At 41.6% G+C, this 22,629-nt stretch overlaps 1 protein-coding gene across 2 annotated transcripts; it reads left to right on the top strand.

Moving 5' to 3' along the window:
- The first annotated feature begins 12,248 nt into the window (after positions 1–12,248).
- On the top strand, positions 12,249–22,371 carry LOC123779765 (uncharacterized). 2 transcript variants are annotated; one of them, XM_087867644.1, is made up of 3 exons: positions 12,249–13,504; positions 13,593–15,829; positions 16,850–22,371. In XM_087867644.1, the coding sequence occupies exon 3, from the start codon at positions 19,329–19,331 to the stop codon at positions 20,889–20,891; it is 1,563 nt and encodes a 520-aa protein (XP_087723770.1). In that variant the 5' UTR covers positions 12,249–13,504; positions 13,593–15,829; positions 16,850–19,328; the 3' UTR covers positions 20,892–22,371. The 2 variants fall into 2 exon arrangements, with proteins under 2 accessions (XP_087723770.1, XP_045634223.2); XM_045778267.2 differs by having other exon boundaries at positions 12,249–15,829.
- Positions 22,372–22,629: the final 258 nt, after the last annotated feature.

Genomic DNA, 22,629 nt, shown 5'->3' with positions numbered 1-22,629 from the left:
TGTGTGTAGGTGGGGAGGGAATGGCAGCAGCAATGAAAGACAGATGCCACAAGGAGACTGAAAGGAGATGCTATAGGGAGTGGGGGTGCTTTTTGGTGTTTTGTTGTGCTCCTTTCCATCTACTCCCACATTGCCCTGGGTAATTCTTTGCCGGCTCCTTCCCCTAGAGGTGGGCTGGGAGAAGAGTGGATATTAATAGATGCAAGCATATCCACCTCAAATGGTTTTATTGAGCCTTCTCCCACCCTGACACACACACACAAACACACAAAATGAACCAGGCAATTACTGTAAAAAAAAAAAAAAAAAAAAAAGGTAGAGATAGAGAGTTTCTCTGAGGGATAAGATCATCTGGTAGGAAGAAAGTAGTAAATGCAGAGTGGTCTTGCCCAAATTTTAATGCCAGAGATTCTCTGCTTTTAAAATACCGCAAATCCCCCTAAGTACCTCTTGCCCTGTCCACATACAAACATTTGATCTACAGCTTGGGCCCTTCCTGGTGAGTTGCAGAAGATCTAGGAAACACTCCAGGGCTTGGTTCCCTTCCCTTCCTGTACTACCAGCTTATAACCTGGGCCTGGAGAGTATGGGTTTACAGGGGGAAAAAATACCTGAAGAACTCTGTTGCTGTAAAAAGAAAACAAACTAAACAATTTATAGACGATAAAGCAGAATTAGTGGACTATTTAGGATAAAATATATGTAATTTTAAAAAGCTATCCTAAAAGATAAAGGAGGACATAAGAAATATTTAGCAAGAACTTATCATAAAAACAAAACCATGTGTGAAGAATAAATGGGTGAAATAAAATACTATTTTATTGAATAGCAGAATATGTAAAACCAGAGTGAACTTTAAAGCTGGACTCTACTCTTCCATAAGAAATCAGAAAGGGATGAAAAGTTGAAAAATATGAAAGAAATTTTAAACAACATGGAAACTGACTAGTTATTTATATAATAAGAGTCCTAGAAGGAAAGAAAGAATAAACAGAAAATATTTCAAGAAATAATAACCAAGGGGCACCGGGGTGGCTCAGTCAATTGGGCGTCTGCCTTTGGCCCGGGCCTGGGATCGAGCCCTGCATTGGGCTCCTTGCTCAGCGGGGAGCCTGCTTCTCCCTATCCTTCTGCCTGCTGCTCCCCCTGCTTGTACTCTCTCTCTGTCAAATAAATAAATAAAATCTTTAAAAAAAAAAAGAAGAATAAATAATAAACAAGAATTATGGAGAAATGAAAGTCAAAGAACTTAAATTGAAAGTGCTTCTAGAAAGGCAAATAGGAAAAACAGGAAGAGACACCACAGGGGCACCTGGGTGGCTCAGTCATTAAGCATCTGCCTTTGGCTCAGGTCACAATCCCAGGGTCCTGGGATCAATTCCTGCCTCAGGTTCTCCCTCTCCCTCTGTCTGCCGCTCCCCCTGCTTGTGCTCGCTCTCTGTCAAATAAAATCTTTTAAAAAAGGAAAAAACACCACATATTATAATGAAATGTAACAACATAAATATTGGTTTGCAGCCTTGAGATTTCCCAAGGTGAAATTTGAAACTGGCCCCCATATATGGAGGGCAAGGAGAGACTGAAGAAAGAGGCAGACTACTCCGGGTTGGTAGGCAGCAATTTTAATAAACAAGGGAACTTAAATACCAGGGTCTCTTTTTAAGAGACAAGTTGATCTCTGCACCCGCCCATGAGAATCTTTAAAGTTTCTATATAGGCTTAACTGGGTTCAGTCACATATTCAATCCACATGGTCTCAGTACCACATTACTTTCTCAAGACCATATCTCCCAAATGACTACTACTGTGGGAATGCTGGGCAGAATATACATTTCCAAGGTGGGGGGGTGGGGTGGGGTGGCGGGGGTGGGGGGGCGGGGTTGGTGGTGGTGAGGAGCCTCCCATTGCTTGGGTCTAGCTCACAGGTCAACTGGCAGTCACTCTTCATGACCTCTTTCACAATAAATAACAAAGAAGAAATTCTAAAAACTCCCAGAGACAAAACAAATCACCTACAAGACAAAGTCCAATGCTAAATCCTCAGTGTCAAAAACAGTGCCTGGCATTTTGTGGCCCTTTAATAAGTAATGATTGAATGAATAAATCTGATTAATCAATAATAGTAGTACTAACTACAGAAGAAAGTGTAAGGATATTTTCAAATTGTAAAAGATAAAACTTTGGATCTAGAATTTTATATTTTAATTAAGTATCATGTAAATGAGTCAAAATAAGGATACTCTTATGCATACAAGACCTTGGAAATTTTCTTGGAGAAACTATGCTGCAAGAAGGAAAAGGATTCAGGAAGATGCTTTAGGATATAAAGACAGTAAGGGCAAAATAAAATTTAGTAAAGAGTTTATTATCATCTTAAAGGAACAGAGGCAGTGAAACAGGGTGACACCAACTACATGTACATGACAATTCCACTGAAATTTTAATACCATTGGGGATGAGGTTGGAAGTAGAAATGCACAAATGAGGTAACTGAGTTACTTGTCCTGATTAGAGGGAGGATATACATATTCACAAGCTTGATAAATGGATGGGATGGGGGGAAGAAACATAGGTGTGAGTTTTAATAAGTTAGGTACAAGTACCATGAGAGTAAAAGGAGATGTATAACATTCAAACCAGAACAGAACTGATTATTTAATGGAAACCCAAACCAGAGGAAAACAAGAAATAACTATAAAGTATGGTCAAGGGAAAAGACAGAATAAGACCTGTTACATAATTTATTACAAAAAATTGTAAATGAGTCAAACCCATCCATCTAAAGGCAGAGATTCTCTGTTTGAATTAAAAACAAAACAGAAGGGGTGCCTGGGTGGCTCAGTCATTAAGCATCTGCCTTCGGCTGGTCATGATCTCAGCGTGCTGGGATTGAGCCCCACATCAGTCTCCCTGCTCAGCAGGATGCCTGCGTCTCCCTATCCCACTCCCCCTGCTTGTGTTCCCTCTCTCGCTGTGTCTCTCTCTGTCAAATAAATAAAATCTTAAAAAAAAAAAACACCCAAAAAACAAAAAACTGGGACACCTGGGTGACTCAGTCAGTTAAGCATCTGTCTTCAGCTCAGGTCATGATCCTAGGGTCCTGGGATTGAGCCCTGCACTGGGCTCCCTGCTCAGTGGAGAACCTGCTTCTCCCTCTCCCTCTGCCCCCCTCCATGCTCTCTCTCTGAAATAAATAAAACCTTAAAAAAAACAAAAAAAACTAACGCAAACCCCAAGATGCAGCAATATATTCTTTACAAAATATACATTGGAAACTAAGCAGCACAGAAAAATTAATAACAAAGTGATGGCAAAGGATATACCAGGCAAATATGAACTTAAAGAGTACCCTGATAAAATGTTATTAATAAAATTAGGTTCAAGATAAAAGCATCATAATGGACAAAAGAAAGACCTATATACTTGTAAATCTCATGAGGAGAAGTATAATCTATTGTATTTGCCTAAACATTGTTCTTTCTTTTATGATGTTCTACGAGTCCTTGCTATATCATTTTTTCACCTCTTTTTTTTTTTTTAAGATTTTATTTATTTCGAGCCCTGCATCAGACTCTCTGCTCAGTGGGAAGCCTGCTTCTCCCTCTCCCACTCTCCCTGCTTGTGTTCTGTCTCTCGATGTGTCTCTCTCTGTCAAATAAATAAAATCTTTTAAAAAAAGTAAAATGCATTAAATAAATATATTTACTTAACCCAGTATATCCAATATATTTAACTTTTTTTTTAAAGATTTTATTTATTTATTTGACAGAGAGAGAGACAGCCAGTGAGAGAGGGAACACAAGCAGGGGGAGTGGGAGACAAAGAAGCAGGCTCCCAGTGGAGCGTGGAGACTGATGTGGGGCTCGATCCCAGGACCCTGGGATCATGCCCTGAGCCGAAGGCAGACGCTTAATGACTGAGCCGCCCAGGTGCCCCCCAATATATTGAACTTTTAATGAATATCAAACTTATTAATAAGACACTTTACATTTTTGTGCTGAGTCATCAAAATCTGTATGTATTGTACACTGAAAGTACATCTCAATTCAGATTAGGCACATTTCAAGTTCTCTGTATCCACATATGGCTATTGGCTACCATATTGGATAGCACAGATCTATCTTCTTTGACTGTATGCAATAAAATGGAAATAAAAAATGAAAAGAGAGCTGAAAATTCTCTTTCTGAATAGTAAAAGCAAAATGAAATATAGTACTGAATAAATTTTGGGTTAAAGAGGAAAGAGTGAAAGAAATAAGGGAATGCAATGAAAAAATTCATTCAAAATTTGTGGGACACAACCAGAGGAGTACTTAAGGGAATACACATAATTTCAAACACACTTTAGAAAAATAGGAAACATGTGGGCTAAGGAGTCCATTCAAAGAGCTAAAAAGAAGGACAGATTAAGCAAAAGAAATAAGAAGTATAGAAATAATAAAGGATTAAAGTCAATGAAGTAGCAAACCCCAAAGCCCATGGAGAAGATAAAACCTGGGGTGCCTGGGTGGCGCAGTCGTTAAGCATCTGCCTTCGGCTCAGGGCGTGATCCCGGCGTTCTGGGATCGAGCCCCACATCAGGCTCCTCTGCTATGAGCCTGCTTCTTCCTCTCCCACTCCCCCTGCTTGTGTTCCCTCTCTCGCTGGCTGTCTCTCTCTCTGTCAAATAGATAAATAAAATCTTAAAAAAAAAAAAAGAAGAAGAAGAAGATAAAACCTAAAGCTGGTTCAATGAATAAATTAATTAAGTTACACAAACCTGTGGTGACAGTAATGAATCTCCGGAAGCAGACAGATGAAATAAGACAAAATGGAGACACAACAGAGATTATTAAACAACATTTGAAAACATAGATAAATTTAAGAAAATACACATTGAGGGGCGCCTGGGTAGCGCAGTCGTTAAAGCGTCTGCCTTCCACTCAGGGCATGATCCTGGCGTTCCGGGATCAAGTCCCACATCAGGCTCCTCCGCTATGAGCCTGCTGCTTCCTCTCCCACTCCCCCTGCTGTGTTCCCTCTCTCGCTGGCTGTTTCTCTGTCACATAAATAAATAAAATCTTTAAAAAAAAAAGAAAAGAAAATACACATTGAAAAAAATCAGTGCAAAATTAAATTGAAAACTTTAACAGAGCATTTACCATAAAAGAAATTGAAATAAGAGAGCAGACTCCAAATTCTACCAAACTTTCAAAGAAAAAAACTCTATCTTACATAAGATGTTCTAAAAACAGGAAAATAAAAAGAGATAAAGCTGCCACATTTGTTTTAGTAACTCAGTACAACCTTGGTCCTTAAAATGGATAAGGACACTACATGGAATAAGAAAATTATAAACTAATTCTACCTTTAGATCTAGTTGCAAAAGTCCTAAATAGACATGGACGGCACTGGAGGAGATAATGCTAAGTGAAATAAGTCAAGCAGAGAAAGGCAATTATCATATGATTTCTCTCATCTATGGAACATAAGAGCTAGGATGATCGGTAGGGGAAGAAAGGGATAAAGAAAGGGGGGTAATCAGAAGGGGGGATGAAACATGAGAGACTATGGACTCTGAGAAACAAACTGAGGGCCTCAGAGGGGAGGGGGTGGGGGAATGGGATAGACCGGTGATGGGTAGTAAGGAGGGCACGTATTGCATGGTGCACTGGGTGTTATACACAACTAATGAATCATCGAACTTTACATCAGAAACTAGGGATGTACTGTATGGTGACTAACATAATATAATAAAAAAACATTTAAAAAATCCTAAATAGAATGTTAGGTAACTGAATTTAATTGATACTATGATCATATAGAGTTTAACATCAGGAAATCTAGCTATGAAATTTGCTACATTGGAACGCCTGGGGGGCTCAGTTGGTTAACAGTCTGCCTTCAGCTCAGCTCATGATCCCAGGGTTTTGGGATCGAGTCCCACATCAGGGTCCTTGCTCAGCAGAGAGTCTGCTTCTCCCTCTGCCTGCTGCTTCCCCTGCTTGTGCTCTCTCTGACAGATAAATAAATAAAATCTTATTAAAAAATGTGCTACAGGGGCGCCTGGGTAGCGCAGTCGTTAAAGCGTCTGCCTTCGGCTCAGGGCGTGATCCTGGTGATCCGGGATCGAGTCCCACATCAGGCTCTTCCGCTATGAGTCTGCTTCTTCCTCTCCCACTCCCCCTGCTGTGTTCCCTCTCTCGCTGGCTGTCTCTCTGTCACATAAATAAATAAAATCTTTAAAAAAAAAAAAAAAAAAAAAAAAATGTGCTACATTAATGGACTCAAAAAGGATAAAAATAAAATGATGAAATCAACAGAAATGGAAATATCATTTGATAAAGTTTAATATCTAATAATGATTAGGTTAAAAACTCAGATAATCTTTCTTAACGTGATAAAATCTATATTCCAAAAGCCTAGAGCAAATGTGAATTTAACAGAGGCGATTAGGAGTATTCCCTAGCAGACTGGGAATGAGACAAGAATGTTATCACGTCGATGTTGAATATAGTAGAAGAGGGAATACAGTACTGTCCAATACAGGAAGGGGGGGAAGAGGGGAGGGGCTGGTTAGGATACTGGAAGAGACAAAATTTGAATGGCAATTACTTATATTCATAGAAGTTAAGATCACAGACCCTAGATTCAAACTACCAGGTTTCAAATGTAAAATCTTGGCTCTGCTGCATATTATATGACCCCAGGCACATTCCTTAGCGTCTCTATATCTCAGTTCTCTTTTTGTAGAATGAGGACAATAAATAATACCTACTTCATTGGTGGTTGTGAAAATGAAATGAGCTATATAGGTGAAGATTAAATGAGTTCATATTAAATGAACTCGTATGTATTTTATTTAGTTATTTGCTGATGATATAACAGGATATGAGTATCAATAGAGAAAACCTAAAAGAATCAACAAATCATTAAAGCTATAAAAAATAAAGTTTAGCCTATTTTCTAAATTCAGTCTGTTTACTAATGTCAATCACATTCCTCTGCACCAACTGTAACAGAAAGTAACATACCGTTGGCAATATGTCTTAAACTGGTAGTAGATATATGGGCATGGTTTACTATTATTTTAAGCATTATGTATTCTTTTGCATGTGTGCTCTTTATATCATAAGTTTTAAAAAAGGATTTTTTTGTCTTGATTTCTAACAACATCAAAATAATTTGTGGACCTCAGGGGTTCTGTCATTTAGATAAATCTTTGCTCTACAAAATTCACTTTCCCAACACATTATACATTTACATTTTATTTATTAATGGGGGCTATTTAATGAATATGCAGAATACAGGGATCATAAGCCAAAGATATCCATCTATGTAAACCTATGTGTGCATATAATATACACATTAAAATCTACCAAAAAGTTTCAGATCTTCCCAATCTGAAGATACAACATTATACCATGGTACAATTGATAATCTCAAATTGCTGCTCTTGCCTTCTGTTCATGCACTCCTTGCAAGGTCACCCCAGGCATTTCTGGAATTATGCAACGAGGCTCCAGAAGCTACACAGGCATAGGCCAGACTTTGGGGGCCGCCTTGTTCTTCTGTTCTTGCTGTGGCTCCCCTGGAAAACATTTGTGGGCTGCTCAAATGTCGAAGGAGCCTCATTATTGCCGGTACCAAAGAAAACTGCTTTACCTCTTGGTACTCTCAAGCTGTCAATCTTCATAGGGTTAGAAGGTTCTAGGTTCATGAAGAGGTGGGGAAGGATGGCTTTACCTTTACCTCTGTAAACTAGATGTAGAGGGTTCTCCTACTGCTTTCCCATAAAATCTCTCAACAAAAGAGCTTTTCTGACTGCTGGCCTTCACCATCTAATCACTAAATCCCAGGTACCATTCTATCCCACTATATATATATTTTTTAAAAAAAGATTTTATTTATTTATTTGACTGAGAGAGAGACAGCCAGTGAGAGAGGGAACACAAGCAGGGGGAGTGGGAGAGGAAGAAGCAGGCTCCTAGTGGAGGAGCCTGATGTGGGGCTCGATCCCAGAACACCGGGATCACGCCCTGAGCCAAAGGCAGACGTTTAACAACTGCGCCACCCAGGCGCCCCTATCCCACTATATTATATTCAGGCTCCTCTCTCCCTAAAGCCTTTTCCTTCCCTCTGCTGTTAGAAAATAAAATTTCCTACACAAATCAATTAGCTAATATTTATTGAACATTACCTATATGCCGGGAATCATTCTAAGAGCTCTATGTTATTGCATTCAATCCTAATAATAAACTGCTGAGTTCGATGCTACCATTATTTCCGTCTTACAGATGAGAAAAACCAAGACACAGAAAGATTAATTAATAGTGGAGCCCACACTCCAGTGCAAGCTTTCAGATTCTACAACCCTTGCTCTTAATCACTCCCAGTAGCGCCTCTCATTCCCAGAAATAATTTCTGGAGGCAGCTGAAGGGGATTTTACATGAGCGGTAGCTCAACCGGACCAAGTAGTTTGATGTATAATTATATCTCCATCAGAAAATGATCATCTCTTCTCAATTAGGCAGCATATAGTAAACATGTCGCAGGACTGGTGAATTAAATGATACCTGGCTCTTGACTTGAATGTCATTTTCTGCTGGTGTGACTTTGGACTATTCACTGTAACTCCCTGAGCCTTCATTTCATTGTCTTTAAAGGAGATGATGATTACTATCTTTAACATGGGAACATTCTGGGTCACCTGCCTGGCGTGGTCAGAAGAGCATGAGACTCTTGATCTGGGGGGTCATGAGCTCGAGCCCCATGTTGGGTGTAGAGATTACTTAAATAAATAAAACTTAAAAAATAAAAATAAAATAGGAATACGCTTTTAGAGTTAATAAGATAATGTATATAAAGCAACCAGCAGGTGTGCGGAGCACATGGAAGGCAGGGACTCAGCATTAATTTCTTCTTTTCCTATCCAGGAAATAAGTAAACCATAAGCTAATATGCTTCACTGTATTTCTTCTAGGTGGATTCCTTTTGTAAAATAGAGCTCAAGATGATGAAGATGCTCTTTTTTGTTTGTTTGTTTAAGATTTTCACGAGAGAGAGAGCACGGGGATGGGGGGCAGAGGGAGAAGCAGACTCCCCCTGGCCAAGCAGGAAGCCCGAGATGGGACTCGATCCCAGGACCCTGGGATTATGACCTGAGCCAAAGGCAGATGCCTAACGACTGAGCCACCCAGGCGCCCAACAAAGATGGTCTTACTCAAGATTCTATATGCTGTTCACAATAAAACAATTTTCTGCTGTAAACTACCAGTGAAAATTAAAACAATTCCACGCTCTACTAGTTGCAATACTGATTGTTTTTTTCTCCTGGGGTGGGTATGCACAGGTGACCTGTAGAACAGTTAAATAATCTACAATGAATACAATACTTCCCTTTGGCAAAATACTAAAAGCTGCTAGCAAGGGCTCTATAATTTATGTAATCATTTTTTGTGTTGCTATATTAAAATATATTGTATTTACTTAATCATTTCAGTACCATGATTATATTTGAAGTTCAGTGAATAATCATTTTTAAATGGTTGCTAGAATGCCTAATTCTCGAATTCTAAGAATGCATACAAACACGTCTTAGCCTGTTTGGACTGCTATAACAGAATACAATGGGTCGCTTATGGACAACAGAAATTAATTTCTCATAGTTCTAGAGGCCGGAAGTCCACGATCAGGGTGCCAGCATGGTCGAGTTCTGGCGACGACCCTCTTGCAGGTTACAGACTGTGGACTTTTTGCTGTGTCCTCACATGGTGGAAGGGTAAACATGGTAAGAGATCAGTCGAAGCTCAACAAAAGTACCTAGGAGTTAACCTAATAAAGAATGAACAGGACAGGGGCAGGCGCCTGGGTGGTGCAGTCGTTAAGCATCTGCCTTCGGCTCAGGGCGTGATCCTGGCGTTCTGGGATCAAGCCCCGCATCAGGCTACTCCGCTAGGAGCCTGCTTCTTCCTCTCCCGCTCCCTCTGCTTGTGTTCCCTCTCTTGCTGGCTGTCTCTCTGTCACATAAATAAATAAAATCTTTAAATTAAATAAAATAAAAAATAAAAAAATAAAATCTTAAAAAAAAAATGAATGAACAGGACAATACACATACTTATTAAGTGTTTGCTTCAGATACAACATTGGCCAAAACAGAGGAGCTTCTATTTGGAGTGGAGAGAGGAAAATAGTAAACAGATAAACATAAATATACATCAAGTAGAGAAAAGCATCATTAAGAAATTACAAAAGTGGATAAGGGAGGTGGTGAATGGCATTATTGGCTCCCCTATTTTGTCTATGGTGTTGAGGGAAGACACTGGTGTTAAAGATGACATTCAAACAGGATTTGAAAAAGGTGAGTGAGAGCTATGTGGATATCTGGGGATAGAGTTTGGCATGTTGATGAATGGCCAGGAGACTGGAGTGGGTTGAGGATGCGGATGGAGGGTAAAGTAGTAGTAAGGGATGAGAGAGACAGATATGAGGTTGGAGACTGGATCACTAGAGCAATAATTTTCAAACTCTTGATCTGACCCACAGAAAACACACAAACACACATGCACACACTACATCGTAACCAAGTATGCACAAACACAGAACAGAAAGAAAAGTGCATTGAAACAAGACATATTATTACATGTAATGAACACTAGTGTTTTTTTCTTCTTTTCTGTTCTATTTCACTCTCTAAAAATGCTGATTGTGTGGCACTAAACTGATTACAAGGACCCTTACTAGTATGAACTTCAGATTTTGTTCTGTAGTGTGAAGCCAACCAAGAATTCTGAGCATAGGAGACAGATGGTCTAATAGGCTTTATTTTTTAAGTTAATTTGCATTGTTAAAATTTACTTTATGGAAATTTCAAACACAAAAGTTGAAGTAGTAACATAATGAACACTCATTTATCTATCACCCAATGTCAATAATCATCAACAATTTGCCATTCCTGTTGCATCTATCACCTTACACATTTAAAATAAACCATTAGACTGCTAGGGGCTATGGGATTTGGGGGGATAGTGTGGAGAAGGGGGAGTCCAGCTGGTAGAGTGTTAGATGGGATTTACCTACTGAATCCAAAACTGTAGAGGCCTCAGCATTCCTTCTGAAATCCTGGCATAAGGATCTCATGGTTGAGGTTTTGCTTTCTCTACAATAGCATTTTTGTGATGCCCAGTGCATTCTGTGTAGAAAAGTGCATAGAAAGACAGGATCCAGGGTATGAGGACTGGATAGGCTGGATTTATATAGAGGTTCTCCTCCTCAGGGGTGGGGTGGGTGGTAGAGGTGGTGGTAAGCCTGGGGATTTGTCCTAGAAGTTGGGACACCCTCTCAACACCTCCTGCTTCTGGAAGTGATAAAGAAGACACCAACAACTCAACTGTCTTCTGTCCTGTCGCAGTAGAACCGTGTAGAAGTACATTCAGATGGGCCCATTAAGGAGAGTTGGCTGTAGAATGTACCCCCAAAAGGTTAAATTAACTGAACCTAGATGCATATAAAATCAATCACTAAGGAATCTGGAGGACTGTCACGCATATGGAAATGGCTAGCAAACAGGAAGTAATAGGAACAATGCAGCATTCTTTTGGACTGAGACACGTAAACATCAAGGTTGCTAAGAAGAGTGGTACAGTAGATGTGTTCATCGCTCGGAGTGGGCCCTACCTCTCCATGTCTCAGATTACTACACCTCGGTGACAGAAACCCAAAAGGCCGTCAAAGGACCCAGGTTCTGGGCTGAGGGTGCAGGAGCGTGGGAACCGGTGAAGATCTGTCCCAGAATGTGAAAGCACAGGGCATCCGCCCGGATTGCTGGAAAGATGCGGAACCTCAAGCGTGGTTGTGGGACTGTCGTGGTGGGCTTTCTGAAGCAGTGCTGCAGATCCGCTTATTCTATGAAGAGTGACCAGAGGGACTAGCTCACCGGAGACCTCCGCTCTCCAGACCCTACCCCCACCATCCCCCAAACATTCTAGACAGTCCTTGATGGTTTAGTAAACGCCCCCAATGGTTCCCGTCCACTTTCGCCGGGCTGCCAACGTTAACCTCTCTTTTTAGGGCTACTCGGTGGCTTGCTTCTCAGGGCAGAACAAGCGGGAGTCGGGGAGGTCAGGGCCGGGTTTCAACTCAGCCCCTCTCGTGCTTTTCCGAGTCCAGGCGCCGGGTCGGGCCGAACTACATTTCCCAGGAGTCTCGGCGCGCACTTCCGCTTCCGGCTCCTTTGTCTGGGCGCGCTCCGCTCGCGGCTAGTCTGTTCTTCTGGTCCCACCTACAGTGACCAGCTCCGTGTCTCGACCGGGGAGGAGCAGACGTTGGACAGGGGTGTGTGTCCAGCAGGGGACTGTCAGGCTTGGGGGTCTGGCCGCGCGTCCCACTGGGGATCTCCCTGGGCCCGCTGACCTGACTGTAATCCCTCCTGCTGGAGCTGGGGAGCTGTCTGTCAGGGCTCGGCCACCTTGACCCTGCCCCTCTGCTCTGGGTTTTGTGTGAACGTGATGGTGGTGTGTACGTGTGTTTAAGTCTGAGGCACGTCCAGGCCCTTTGCTCGGAAATGGGCTGAGGGCCCGCACAGCCTGAAGCGCTTGGCTGGAAGGTGAGGCAGGTAGGGCCCAAGGCTGTCCATGCTCCCAGGTCAGAGACCAACGCGCACCTGCGCTTGTGACCTTGCAACCCACACCGTGGTGGATCCATTGTATAGACTCAGATGATGTTAACGCGGGAGGGCGTGGGTGTAAGAGAGCCATTTGTCTACATCTCGAGAAAGCGGTTATTGCTCGGTGATGTGCGCGTAGGCAAGTTACTGAACGTTGCCTCTCCTGTTCCTTATCTGTAAAGTGAAGTTTATTGTCCCTACCTTACGTGGTGATTGTGAGGATTCAGTGGAAATTTGATATGAAACAGTTGACCCAGTGCCAGGCACTAAGTAAGGGCTCCATCAGTGGTAGCCATTATGAATGGTAGGTATCCACCTCCCCATTTGTACATAAAAAGCAACAAACCCAGGTAGGAAAAGTTACTTGTTCTGGGTCACCTAGCCATCTGGTACACAGGAATGAGAACCCAGGTGCCTTCATTCTCAGCGGGGCACTTGCCACTATGGCCTGCACTTGTGTATCCTTCAAGCATGTTGGTAACAATATCTTTACCTGTTGTCTGTGATTATCTATGTTCTTGGGCATCTGTCTCTGCAGGGCCCTGGGGGAAAGGTTTTATTGAGACTTCCCTGTGAATGGGCTTCCCGAAGCCTGAGGGACTGCTGAACTTCCTGACTTTAGTCTTAGCTCAAAATATACTGCTTCGGACTCCCTGATTACTGTTATGAGTGGGGTCTCAGCGAATGAAAGAAGAAGTACAATGAAAAGAAGAATTCAATCCAGAATCTCTTGCTAGAGTTTCTGGGAGAATGTTGGTAACCCCAGGAAGAGACATGGAGGATTTGGGTGAAGTTGCTTTACCCAAACGGTGCAAAGGCTGTGGTTATGGAGGGTCAGAGCCACAAACTCCAGAAAAGAGGTAAGAAACACAAGTGAGAGAGGCTTCTGCTGTTAGCTGGGCACCTACAGTGTGCACACAATAATCTCATTTTCGTTTTTCTTTACAGCAGCCTTGTAAAATGTGTGTGGGCAGCTCTGAGACCTTGGGCAAGTCATCAATTTCCTCATTTGTAACAAGTGATTTATGGAAAGCAACTGGTACATGGTGAATGCTCCAGAAGTAGTAGTAACTTTACTGATATCATTCCCTTTTTGCTTGAAGCTCTAAAAAGTAACACATCTCACTGTCCCTACTCTGTTATACCAGATGCCTCTCCAAAGGATGAGAGGGGTCAAGTCAGACTCCTTGGATAGAGAAAAGGAAATGGACATGGAGAAGCAGGTGATCTGATCTGGCATTCTAGCACATGGGAGAGGTCAAGTGCAGAGTTGGGGCCTGCATCTGCAGGGTCCATTGCCCAATTCTGGTGGGATTGAGAACTTCTCCTGACTTCCTTTCAATCTCTTTTAAGAAGTATTCTCTCTTAAGGAGATACAAAAAGGGTGGCCCAGATGAGAAGAGGCTTCCATGGTCTAGCTTCAGTCCGTTGGGTTTTCCCAGACATCCGGCCCTCAGCCCCTCTGATTGCCCAAGGTCCTGAAATTTACGAGTTCCCATCTCTACCCCATCCTTCACTGATTGTCAGAGTTCAGTACAGGGAGCCGACAGGCATCTTGTGGGGAAGTAAGGGCTTTGGGTATGACCATATACATTGATGATGCCTTTAGTTTTCATAAAACAAAGGATAGAAAGAAAATCCTGTAAAATTTTGGTTAGTGGTGATATGCAGAAAATAGTAAGAATAAGAATTAACTGATAAATGACATTTACTGAATGCTCATTCTGCATCAGGTACTGATTTGGGCCCTTTATATACATTAATGCACAAATGCTTTAAGGTGGGTACCATTGTTATTCCCATTTCTCCAACGAGAAAGCTGAAGCACAGAAGAAACTTGCCCTACAGCCCTGCAGAGCCAGGATTTAAAAGCAGGGAGGCAGCCTCCAGAGCCAGTGTTCTAGTGAGAAAGCGTTGTAGGAGACCTAGATTTGTTTTTTAAATCGTGAAACTCTGTACTGTTTATAAGGATAAGAGCTTGAAATTCCTACTTCTTCCCCAAGCAAATCCACAAGAGACTTTTTGTTTAATAAAAAGATTTATCTACTTATTGGATCGAGAGTGCTTGAGTGTGCAGGGAGGGTCAGGGAGAGAGGGTAAGGGAGAGAGAAAATCTCCAGCAGACTCCCTGCTGAGCCGGGAGCCCGACATGGGGCTTGAGCCCACAACCCTGAGATCATGACCTGAGCCAAAATCGAGAGTCCGAAGCTTAACTGACTGAACCACACAGGCGCCCCCGCCACAAGGGACTTTAAGTATTGCTTTTTGGTGGTGGGGGAGAGTGAGAGTTAAAGAAATAATAAACTAGACTATTAGGAAAACAATTATATATAGAATAAAATAAATGGCATATAACCCTACCACCCAAAGATAAGCTCAAAGAAGTGCTCAAAGTTAGTATTATCGGTTCTCTCCCAGTAGGAAAAAAAAAAAAAATCAAAATGGGAAAGGAAATTGTTAGCAGAAGTTTGCTCGATGGGCACGGAGTCAAAGGACTTAGAGGGATTACAAATTCATTCTCAACACCCACGTTGGGTGCCTGGGATGCAGGGGAGTAGGAGATGACGGACTACGATTTAGTGGATCACGTGTGTGGTGGGATGAACCTAGGATGGCTGCAGACTTAGCGGGGGCCTGGGATACTCATGATCTGGTGGCTCATGCTTCCTGTGTCCTAAACTGCCGGGATGGGTACCGTTGCCCTTTGCCTCTGTGGCTCCTTTTTCTTGTTCTATGAAGTTGGAAAGTTTTTCCATTTGTGAATAAAGGAGTTGAGGCAGGAGGTCTGGAAGCTTCCTGCTAACCCTAACAGTATATGGGTTTTTGTTGTTGTTGTTGTCACAGGGATCCTCATTCTCAGAGCACAGGCTCAGGCTTATCCTGAACCCAGTTAATGATCATACCTGTCCCTGACTAAGTTTACATTCAGTTTACTCTCCGAGGTTATCTTGGAAGCCTCATTACATAGGTGTCTGTGGGATCCACCATATGACAGCCAAGTCAAAGGCACTTTTTGTCACGAGTGGCTATTTCTAATATAATAGGTCTGAGACACATATTAATAAACCGGATTCCTTTATTATTCTTCCCTTCCAGTTGTGCCATCTCGGGAGGCTGCCCTTTTCCAAAAGGGGTATCTTGAGGAGGAGAATATGGCTGCCCTTCTCCAGGCAGCAAAGTCCCAGGTGAGTTGGGGATTTTCCTCTCATCCCTAAAATCTCATTTTCATTCCCGAAGTGAATAAATTTCTCTCTCATTGCGTGAAGCTCGTCAGCCCTGGTAGCGTCAGCAGTTTTCAAAGATAGGATCAGGAGGGTGGGAGGGACTGCCAACAACATGGCGCCTGGGTGTTCCTTATTGTGTGGAAGTAGCAGTGAAGATGGCGCTTGGCAGTCTCTTCTATCAGCTGGCAACAGAGGACCGAGAGCGTGGTTGGGAGAGAGTCAGGCTTCCCTTTGTCTACTTGAGGCCTTTGGCTTAGATCAGCAAAAACACATGAGATATCTGTTGTATCCATCTCCGTGTGGCACAAATCAGCAAATTTACTGACACCCTACTTAATAAAGTGCTTTAGGGAAAATATTATATGATTTCAGAGGAGAGTGAGCAAGCGTGTCTGGCTGAGAGAGGTTTGGGAAGGCTTCATTCATTCAGCCAGCATCTTTAAGCCCTTTTAAGGAGCCCTGAGCTAATAGAAGCAGTGAGATTTGAAGTGGGCCCTGAGGGGCGCCTGGGTGGCACAGCGGTTAAGCGTCTGCCTTCGGCTCAGGGCGTGATCCCGGCGTTATGGGATCGAGCCCCACATCAGGCTCCTCTGCTGGGAGCCTGCTTCTTCCTCTCCCACTCCCCCTGCTTGTGTTCCCTCTCTCGCTGGCTGTCTCTGTCTCTGTCAAGTAATTAAATAAAATCTTTAAAAAAAAAAAAAAAAAAAGAAAGAAAGAAAGAAAGAAAGAAAGAAAGAAAGAAAGAAAGAAAGAAGGAAGAAAAAGGAAGAAAGAAAGGAGGCTTTGGTCAACATTTTCCTCCAGAATCCAGAGCAGATCTTTAAACTGTTTCTCACCCTACTTTGGTAGAAAATGTATAATTGTTTTTGACAGTTAGTTATCTTGCTTTCTGCTCTTGAAGACACAAGAGTGGTACTGAAAATGGAGTGGTCCTTTGTCTTGGAAACTGACAATCACATTCTATTTCTTTCCCTTGAGTAGGGTTTCCATTTTCTAAACCTGATATCATCTCCCAATTGGAACAAGCAGTGAACCCACGGATGCAGGAGAGAGAAGCGCTAAGAAGCAGCTGCACACGTAAGTAAGAACCAGACAGGCAACATCTTTTGAAATATGAGTTAGGGGTTCTTCCACAAATCCTCCAGGCCTGTAGAAAATGTTAAGGCCCCCTCTAAGTCTCATCTTCATTTGGACATATCAGTCTCATTAGCCTAACTCTGCTTCTTCCCAGAATTAAGGAAGGTACTTCCTCTTTAAAGTTCTAACCCGACACTTGATCCAGAGACCACTGTTGTGCCTCACTGTGGCATTTGATGAGCTCATTCCTTTCCTCTCTAGTAGGAGTCTCTCCTTCATTTACTTTGTCTTCGTTGTGCCTAGTTTTTTCCTACCTCAAAAGTAAGAAGAGAATGGAAGAATTTGAATGTGAGTTTGAGTGTGATCTTACATCCAATTTTAAGGTTGTAAAATTGATAGAATTTGCTGACTATATGTGGGCAGTGAGGGAGAAACAGACAAAGATAATTACCAGGTTTCTGGCTTGGCTGTGTAAGTAGATGGACAGTTTCTTCCCTGAGATGGGAAAACACGGGAGAAATGGCACGTTTGGGGGGAGGGAGTGGAAGATGAGTTCTGTTTATTCTAAGTTGTTCGCAGAGTCTATAACAGGTCTAAATCAGTGGTTATCAAACAGGGGTGATTTTGCCCCCAGGGGACACGTCTGAAGACTGGGAGGGTGCTATGGGCATCTAACGGGTCAAGGCCAAAGACGCTGGTAAGTATCCTACCATGCACAGGACAGCTCCTCCCACAAAGGCTTGTCTTGACAAAATGTCAGTAGTGCTGCAGTTGAGAAACTCTGGTCTAAGTAGGGGTGTCTGGAAGATAGATGAATATAAGGAGGAGATGTCAAATGGATCTTGGTGGAGGAAAGAGATCATTACTGGTGGTACAACTTTGAGAATCATCTGAGAATAGATGGTAATTAAAGCCATGGGAGTGGATGAAACATGAAAATAGAGAAATAGAGCATAGAAAGAGTTGCAAGAAAACTTAGAAGGCCAATGAACATACACATTTAAGTATCTGCTAGCTGTCTGTCTATATCTGTATGTATCACTTGTGTACTTAAAAAAAAAACACATGGGGGAAAATGGTGTCAAAATAATAAAATAGTAATAATTTCTAATAATGGGTGATGGCAGTAGAGGTATGTTATGCAAATTTTATCAATATAAATGAAGGAAAGGGAATCCAGAAAGGATACTAAGAAAGGGTGGTCAGAGTAGAAGGAAACCAGGTCAGGTCATTGTCATGGAAGCCAACAGAAAAGATCATTTCAAGGAGGGGAAGTGCACATAGTGATATATGCTAGTAAAGACCTGAAGAGTGTCCATTGGACTGAACAGGTTGTTCCCTCTTTTTTTGCTAAAGATAGTGAATTAGTCCCCCTGCTACCGTTTCTCTCCCCTGCTTAGCTTATGTTGCCTTCTTTTAACTTTCAAAGGTTACCTTGAAAATAGTCCAGCTTGCAAAACACATGTGCTGTTTTGCCTTACCCTTCATAAGGCTGAAAGACTACTTACAAGATCCCCAGTTACGAAGTCCCAACTGTACAACAATTAAAATGTATGTCATGTGTAGTTTACCCATAAGAAAGCTGAACTAGGACTAGCAGTAAGCCTAATCCCCTGATCCTCCTAAAATTTCTGCATTCTCCTGAGCTTTGACCCTCTTTGTCTTTGATGGGGTGTGTATGTGTATATTTTGGGAGGCCCAGAGAGAGGGAAAAAAGTGAAAGCTGAAGGAAATCTCTGGCAAATGATAACATTCAGGGTAGCAAAGGAAAATACTGTTAATGATCTTATTGACTCCAGCAGCAACCTCAGGCATAATCAAGCAGTGTTCCTGGGGAACTGTGCAAGTGGGAAGGAAGATGTAGGTATTGAAGGATGACCCTAGCTGGAGTGAACTCCAGACAGGGGACACAGGGGGCTGCCGGTGGTGGTGGTATTGTAAGCAAGGGAAGATTCTAGTGGTTCAACGGCTAGGGGCAGCTCTCATTCCTATGTTCAGTACCGATCATTTTGCAATTAAAATCTCCCTGACACATTATTTTACAGCATTTATCATTCTTGAAATTATTTGATTAATACTTATCTTCCCCAAAAGACTGTAAATCTCAAAAGAGCTGGTACTATATCTGCTTCATTTATCATTGAATCCTAGCACATAACACAGTGCCTAGCCCATAATACGTGTTCAATAAATTATCTGTTGACTACTTGACTTATATTTGTGACTAATGGTATTTATGCAGTTTCATTATCTCATTCCTGCTTTAGTCATTTCCTTCTTCTAGTACAGGGAACATTTTTACTTTTCCCCTCCAGATTTGGAAATCAGAAAGTCAAACCCACAGGAGTTATTTTCTGGAAAAGAATCGTACCAGGGGATAAATATGGAGAGAAGGGCAGGGGTTGATGAAAGGACTTCCAGTTTGAAGGAAGCCTGGGGATATGAAGAGATCAAAGAGAATGCTCAAGATAGACTCTGGAAAGAAGCAACAGTTACCCGCAAGAAAAGAACTTCTATAGCTGATAGTAACACCAAATGTATTGAATCTGGTAGATATGTTAGTCTGAAGTCAGACTTCGTTATACAATCAAGACACCCTGAAGAAGAGAGACCTTATACATCTGATGCTCAGGGAAAGAGCTTTAAACAGAATTCAAAATTAATAAGACATCAGAAAGATAGCACAAATGAGAAAGCTCTTAAGTGTAATATATGTAGTAAAATATTCCATGATCGCTCAGTTTATGTTCAACATTGTATAGCTCATGATGGAGAAAAAAATTTGGAATATAATCAGCATGGGAAGACTGTTGGTCACAGTATACACCTCACTTCACATCGGAAAACTAATAATGGAGAGAAGTCTTGTGAAGATAGGAAAGGCTATACCTGGAACTCAGACCTTACCAAACATTATCAGCGTGTTCATGGTGGGAAGGAATATAATGTGCATGAAAGAGCCTTAATTCAGAATGCACCATTTATTCAACATCAGAGAACCCAACATGGAAAGAAATGTTATGAATGTAGCAAATGTAGAAAAGTTTTTGGTAATTATTCAGCTCTTGCAGTACATCAGAGAATTCATACTGGAGAGAAACCATATGAATGCAAGGAATGTGGGAAAGCCTTTAATCATAATGTCTTTCTTATTCAACACCAGAGAATCCATACTGGAGAGAAACATCATGAGTGTAATGAATGTGGGAAGGCTTTTATTCAGATAATGCATTTTATTCAACACCGGCGAATTCATAGTGGCGAGAAACCTTATGAATGTAATGAATGTGGTAAAGCCTTCAGTCATAATTCATCCCGAATGGAGCATCAGTTTATTCATACTGGAGAGAAGCCCTACGAATGCAGTGAATGCGGGAAAGCCTTTAGTCACAACTCTTCCCTCATTGTCCATCAGCTTATTCACACTGGAGAGAAACCCTATGAATGTAGTGAATGTGGCAAGGTCTTTAGTCAGAGTTCACACCTCTATCAACACCGGAGAACTCACACTGGAGAGAAACCTTACGCCTGTTATGACTGTGGCAAAGCCTTCAGCAATCGATCAGCCCTTATTCGACATCAGAGAACTCATACTGGAGAAAAACCCTACAAATGTAGAGAATTTGGTAAAGCTTTCAGCCAGAGCTCAACTCTCATAAAACACACAAAAACCCACACGGGAGAGAAACCTTACACCTGTAAAGATTGTGGAAAAGCATTCAGCCAGAGTTCATCCCTGATGCAACATCAGAAGATTCATACCGGAGAGAAACCGTTTGATTGTCACGAGTGTGGGAAAGCCTTCAGTAGAAGTGCCCATCTTACTCAACATCAGAGGATTCACACTGGAGAGAAACCCTGTGAGTGTAATGAATGTGGAAGAGCTTTTAGGTGTAGTTCAGCCCTCATTAGGCATCAGAGACTTCACAGTGGAGAATCACTCTGAATGTGTGGTCATTTGGACTCCTCACCTTGTTAAATACCAAAGAATCCTACTTTAATGGGTTATTATAATTGCGATCCCCCCCCTTTTTTTTGAGGGCTGAAAATGCTCTCCTCCCATTTTCTCCTGCAAAGAATTAGCTGCCAGAATGCCACAAATCCATGTGAAGAAATACTGATCTGAAAGCATGAATAGCCCAAGAGACCAATCATCAATCTTTCTGTGTGTGTATTTTCATCTGTACCTGAAAATGACTAATCACCATGAAGTGATTTTTTTTTTCTCCTGCCCCAGGAATAGGCTGTTCCAACACACAAAGGAATTCCAGTTGTTCAAACTGGGGCTCATTGCCCCTACTTGTGTTGATTGGAATACTGCCATGTCCATGTTAAATAGACTCATGGTTGATCATATATCCAAATACCACCTTCCTATAAATCTTTGCCTTAATATACAATCATTCCTACCCCTACCAGTACTGTCCTCACTAAAAGGGCTACTTTGAACTCTCCCTTCTCACTGACTTTCCCGTCCTTCTCTTCTGTTTAAAGTGCTTACACAGTGTTAGCTACAGCTTGAAGTTCAACAAGGCTTGAGTTTCAGAGCTGAAAAGCACAACTGAAAGAGGAAAAAAGAGTTTTTGTTCAGAAAATTGTAAGACGAAAATACTCTAAAGAAATGGTGACCTCTGGAAATAATTTTTGAAATCCATGAAATTTTTTAGTAACTTTTAGAAATTGAAGGCAAGAAAAAAAGAATCTTCCATAAAAGTGTCTGTTATTAGAATCAGAGCTCTTCAAATAATGTTAGTTAACATCTTAGGTTTAGCAAGGTCTTTTCAAAAACTTTTCTTTCCTGGAGCCAGTTAGTTTGGTTGTAGAGAAACATTTGCCCTTCCTTCAGAGGCCTCATCTATAATAACCTTCAGAAAGGTTATTTAGAAAAAATTTATATGGTTTAGAAAAAAATTTATATGGTTAAAACTAATTTATGTGGTTAAAACTGCTTACAATTGACTTACTTGTGTTGAGTGAAGGGAAAATTAATATTTGTGTTATATCTCAAATTCCTCCAAGAAGCTTGGATAGTTTTCACTATTGTGACGAGCTCATTGTATGGTGACCCTGGGCTTGATCTGAGGATTGCAGGAAGAGATCTTTGTTGATTAAAGCAGGGCTTTCTGCCTTTTCTGAGGGAGAATTAATCCTTTTTTTATTTTTGTTTTTTGTTTTTTTTTAATCAAGAGGTAGTTGTCACATTATCACGGTTTTCAATTTACAAGTTAATCTCCTTTAGGACCCAACTTAAAGTGTCACCTTCTCCCTGACCACCGCAGTTGAAAATAACCTCCCCCTCTGAAAAACTTTGCTACTCATTATATCCCTCATAAATGCCTATGAAACATTTTTAGTTTGAACTTACCATCTGGTTTTATCTCCAGATTTAACACAGTTCTCCCCACGAGGAAAGTAACTATCTTCTAAGGTGTTTTATTGTTTATTTTATTTATTTATTTATTTATTTATTTATTTATTTATTTATTATTATTTTTTAAAGATTTTATTTATTTATTTGACAGAGAGAGACAGCCAGCGAGAGAGGGAACACAAGCAGGGGGAGTGGGAGAGGAAGAAGCAGGCTCATAGCGGAGGAGCCTGATGTGGGGCTCGATCCCATAACGCCGGGATCATGCCCTGAGCCGAAGGCAGGCGCTCAACCGCTGTGCCACCCAGGCGCCCCT

Source organism: Ursus americanus, chromosome 14 (assembly GCF_024610735.1).
Source record: "Ursus americanus isolate L20-20 chromosome 14, mUrsAme1.1.p, whole genome shotgun sequence".
NCBI classification, from domain to species: Eukaryota; Metazoa; Chordata; class Mammalia; order Carnivora; family Ursidae; genus Ursus; species Ursus americanus.
This window is presented reverse-complemented; position numbering and strand designations above follow the sequence as displayed.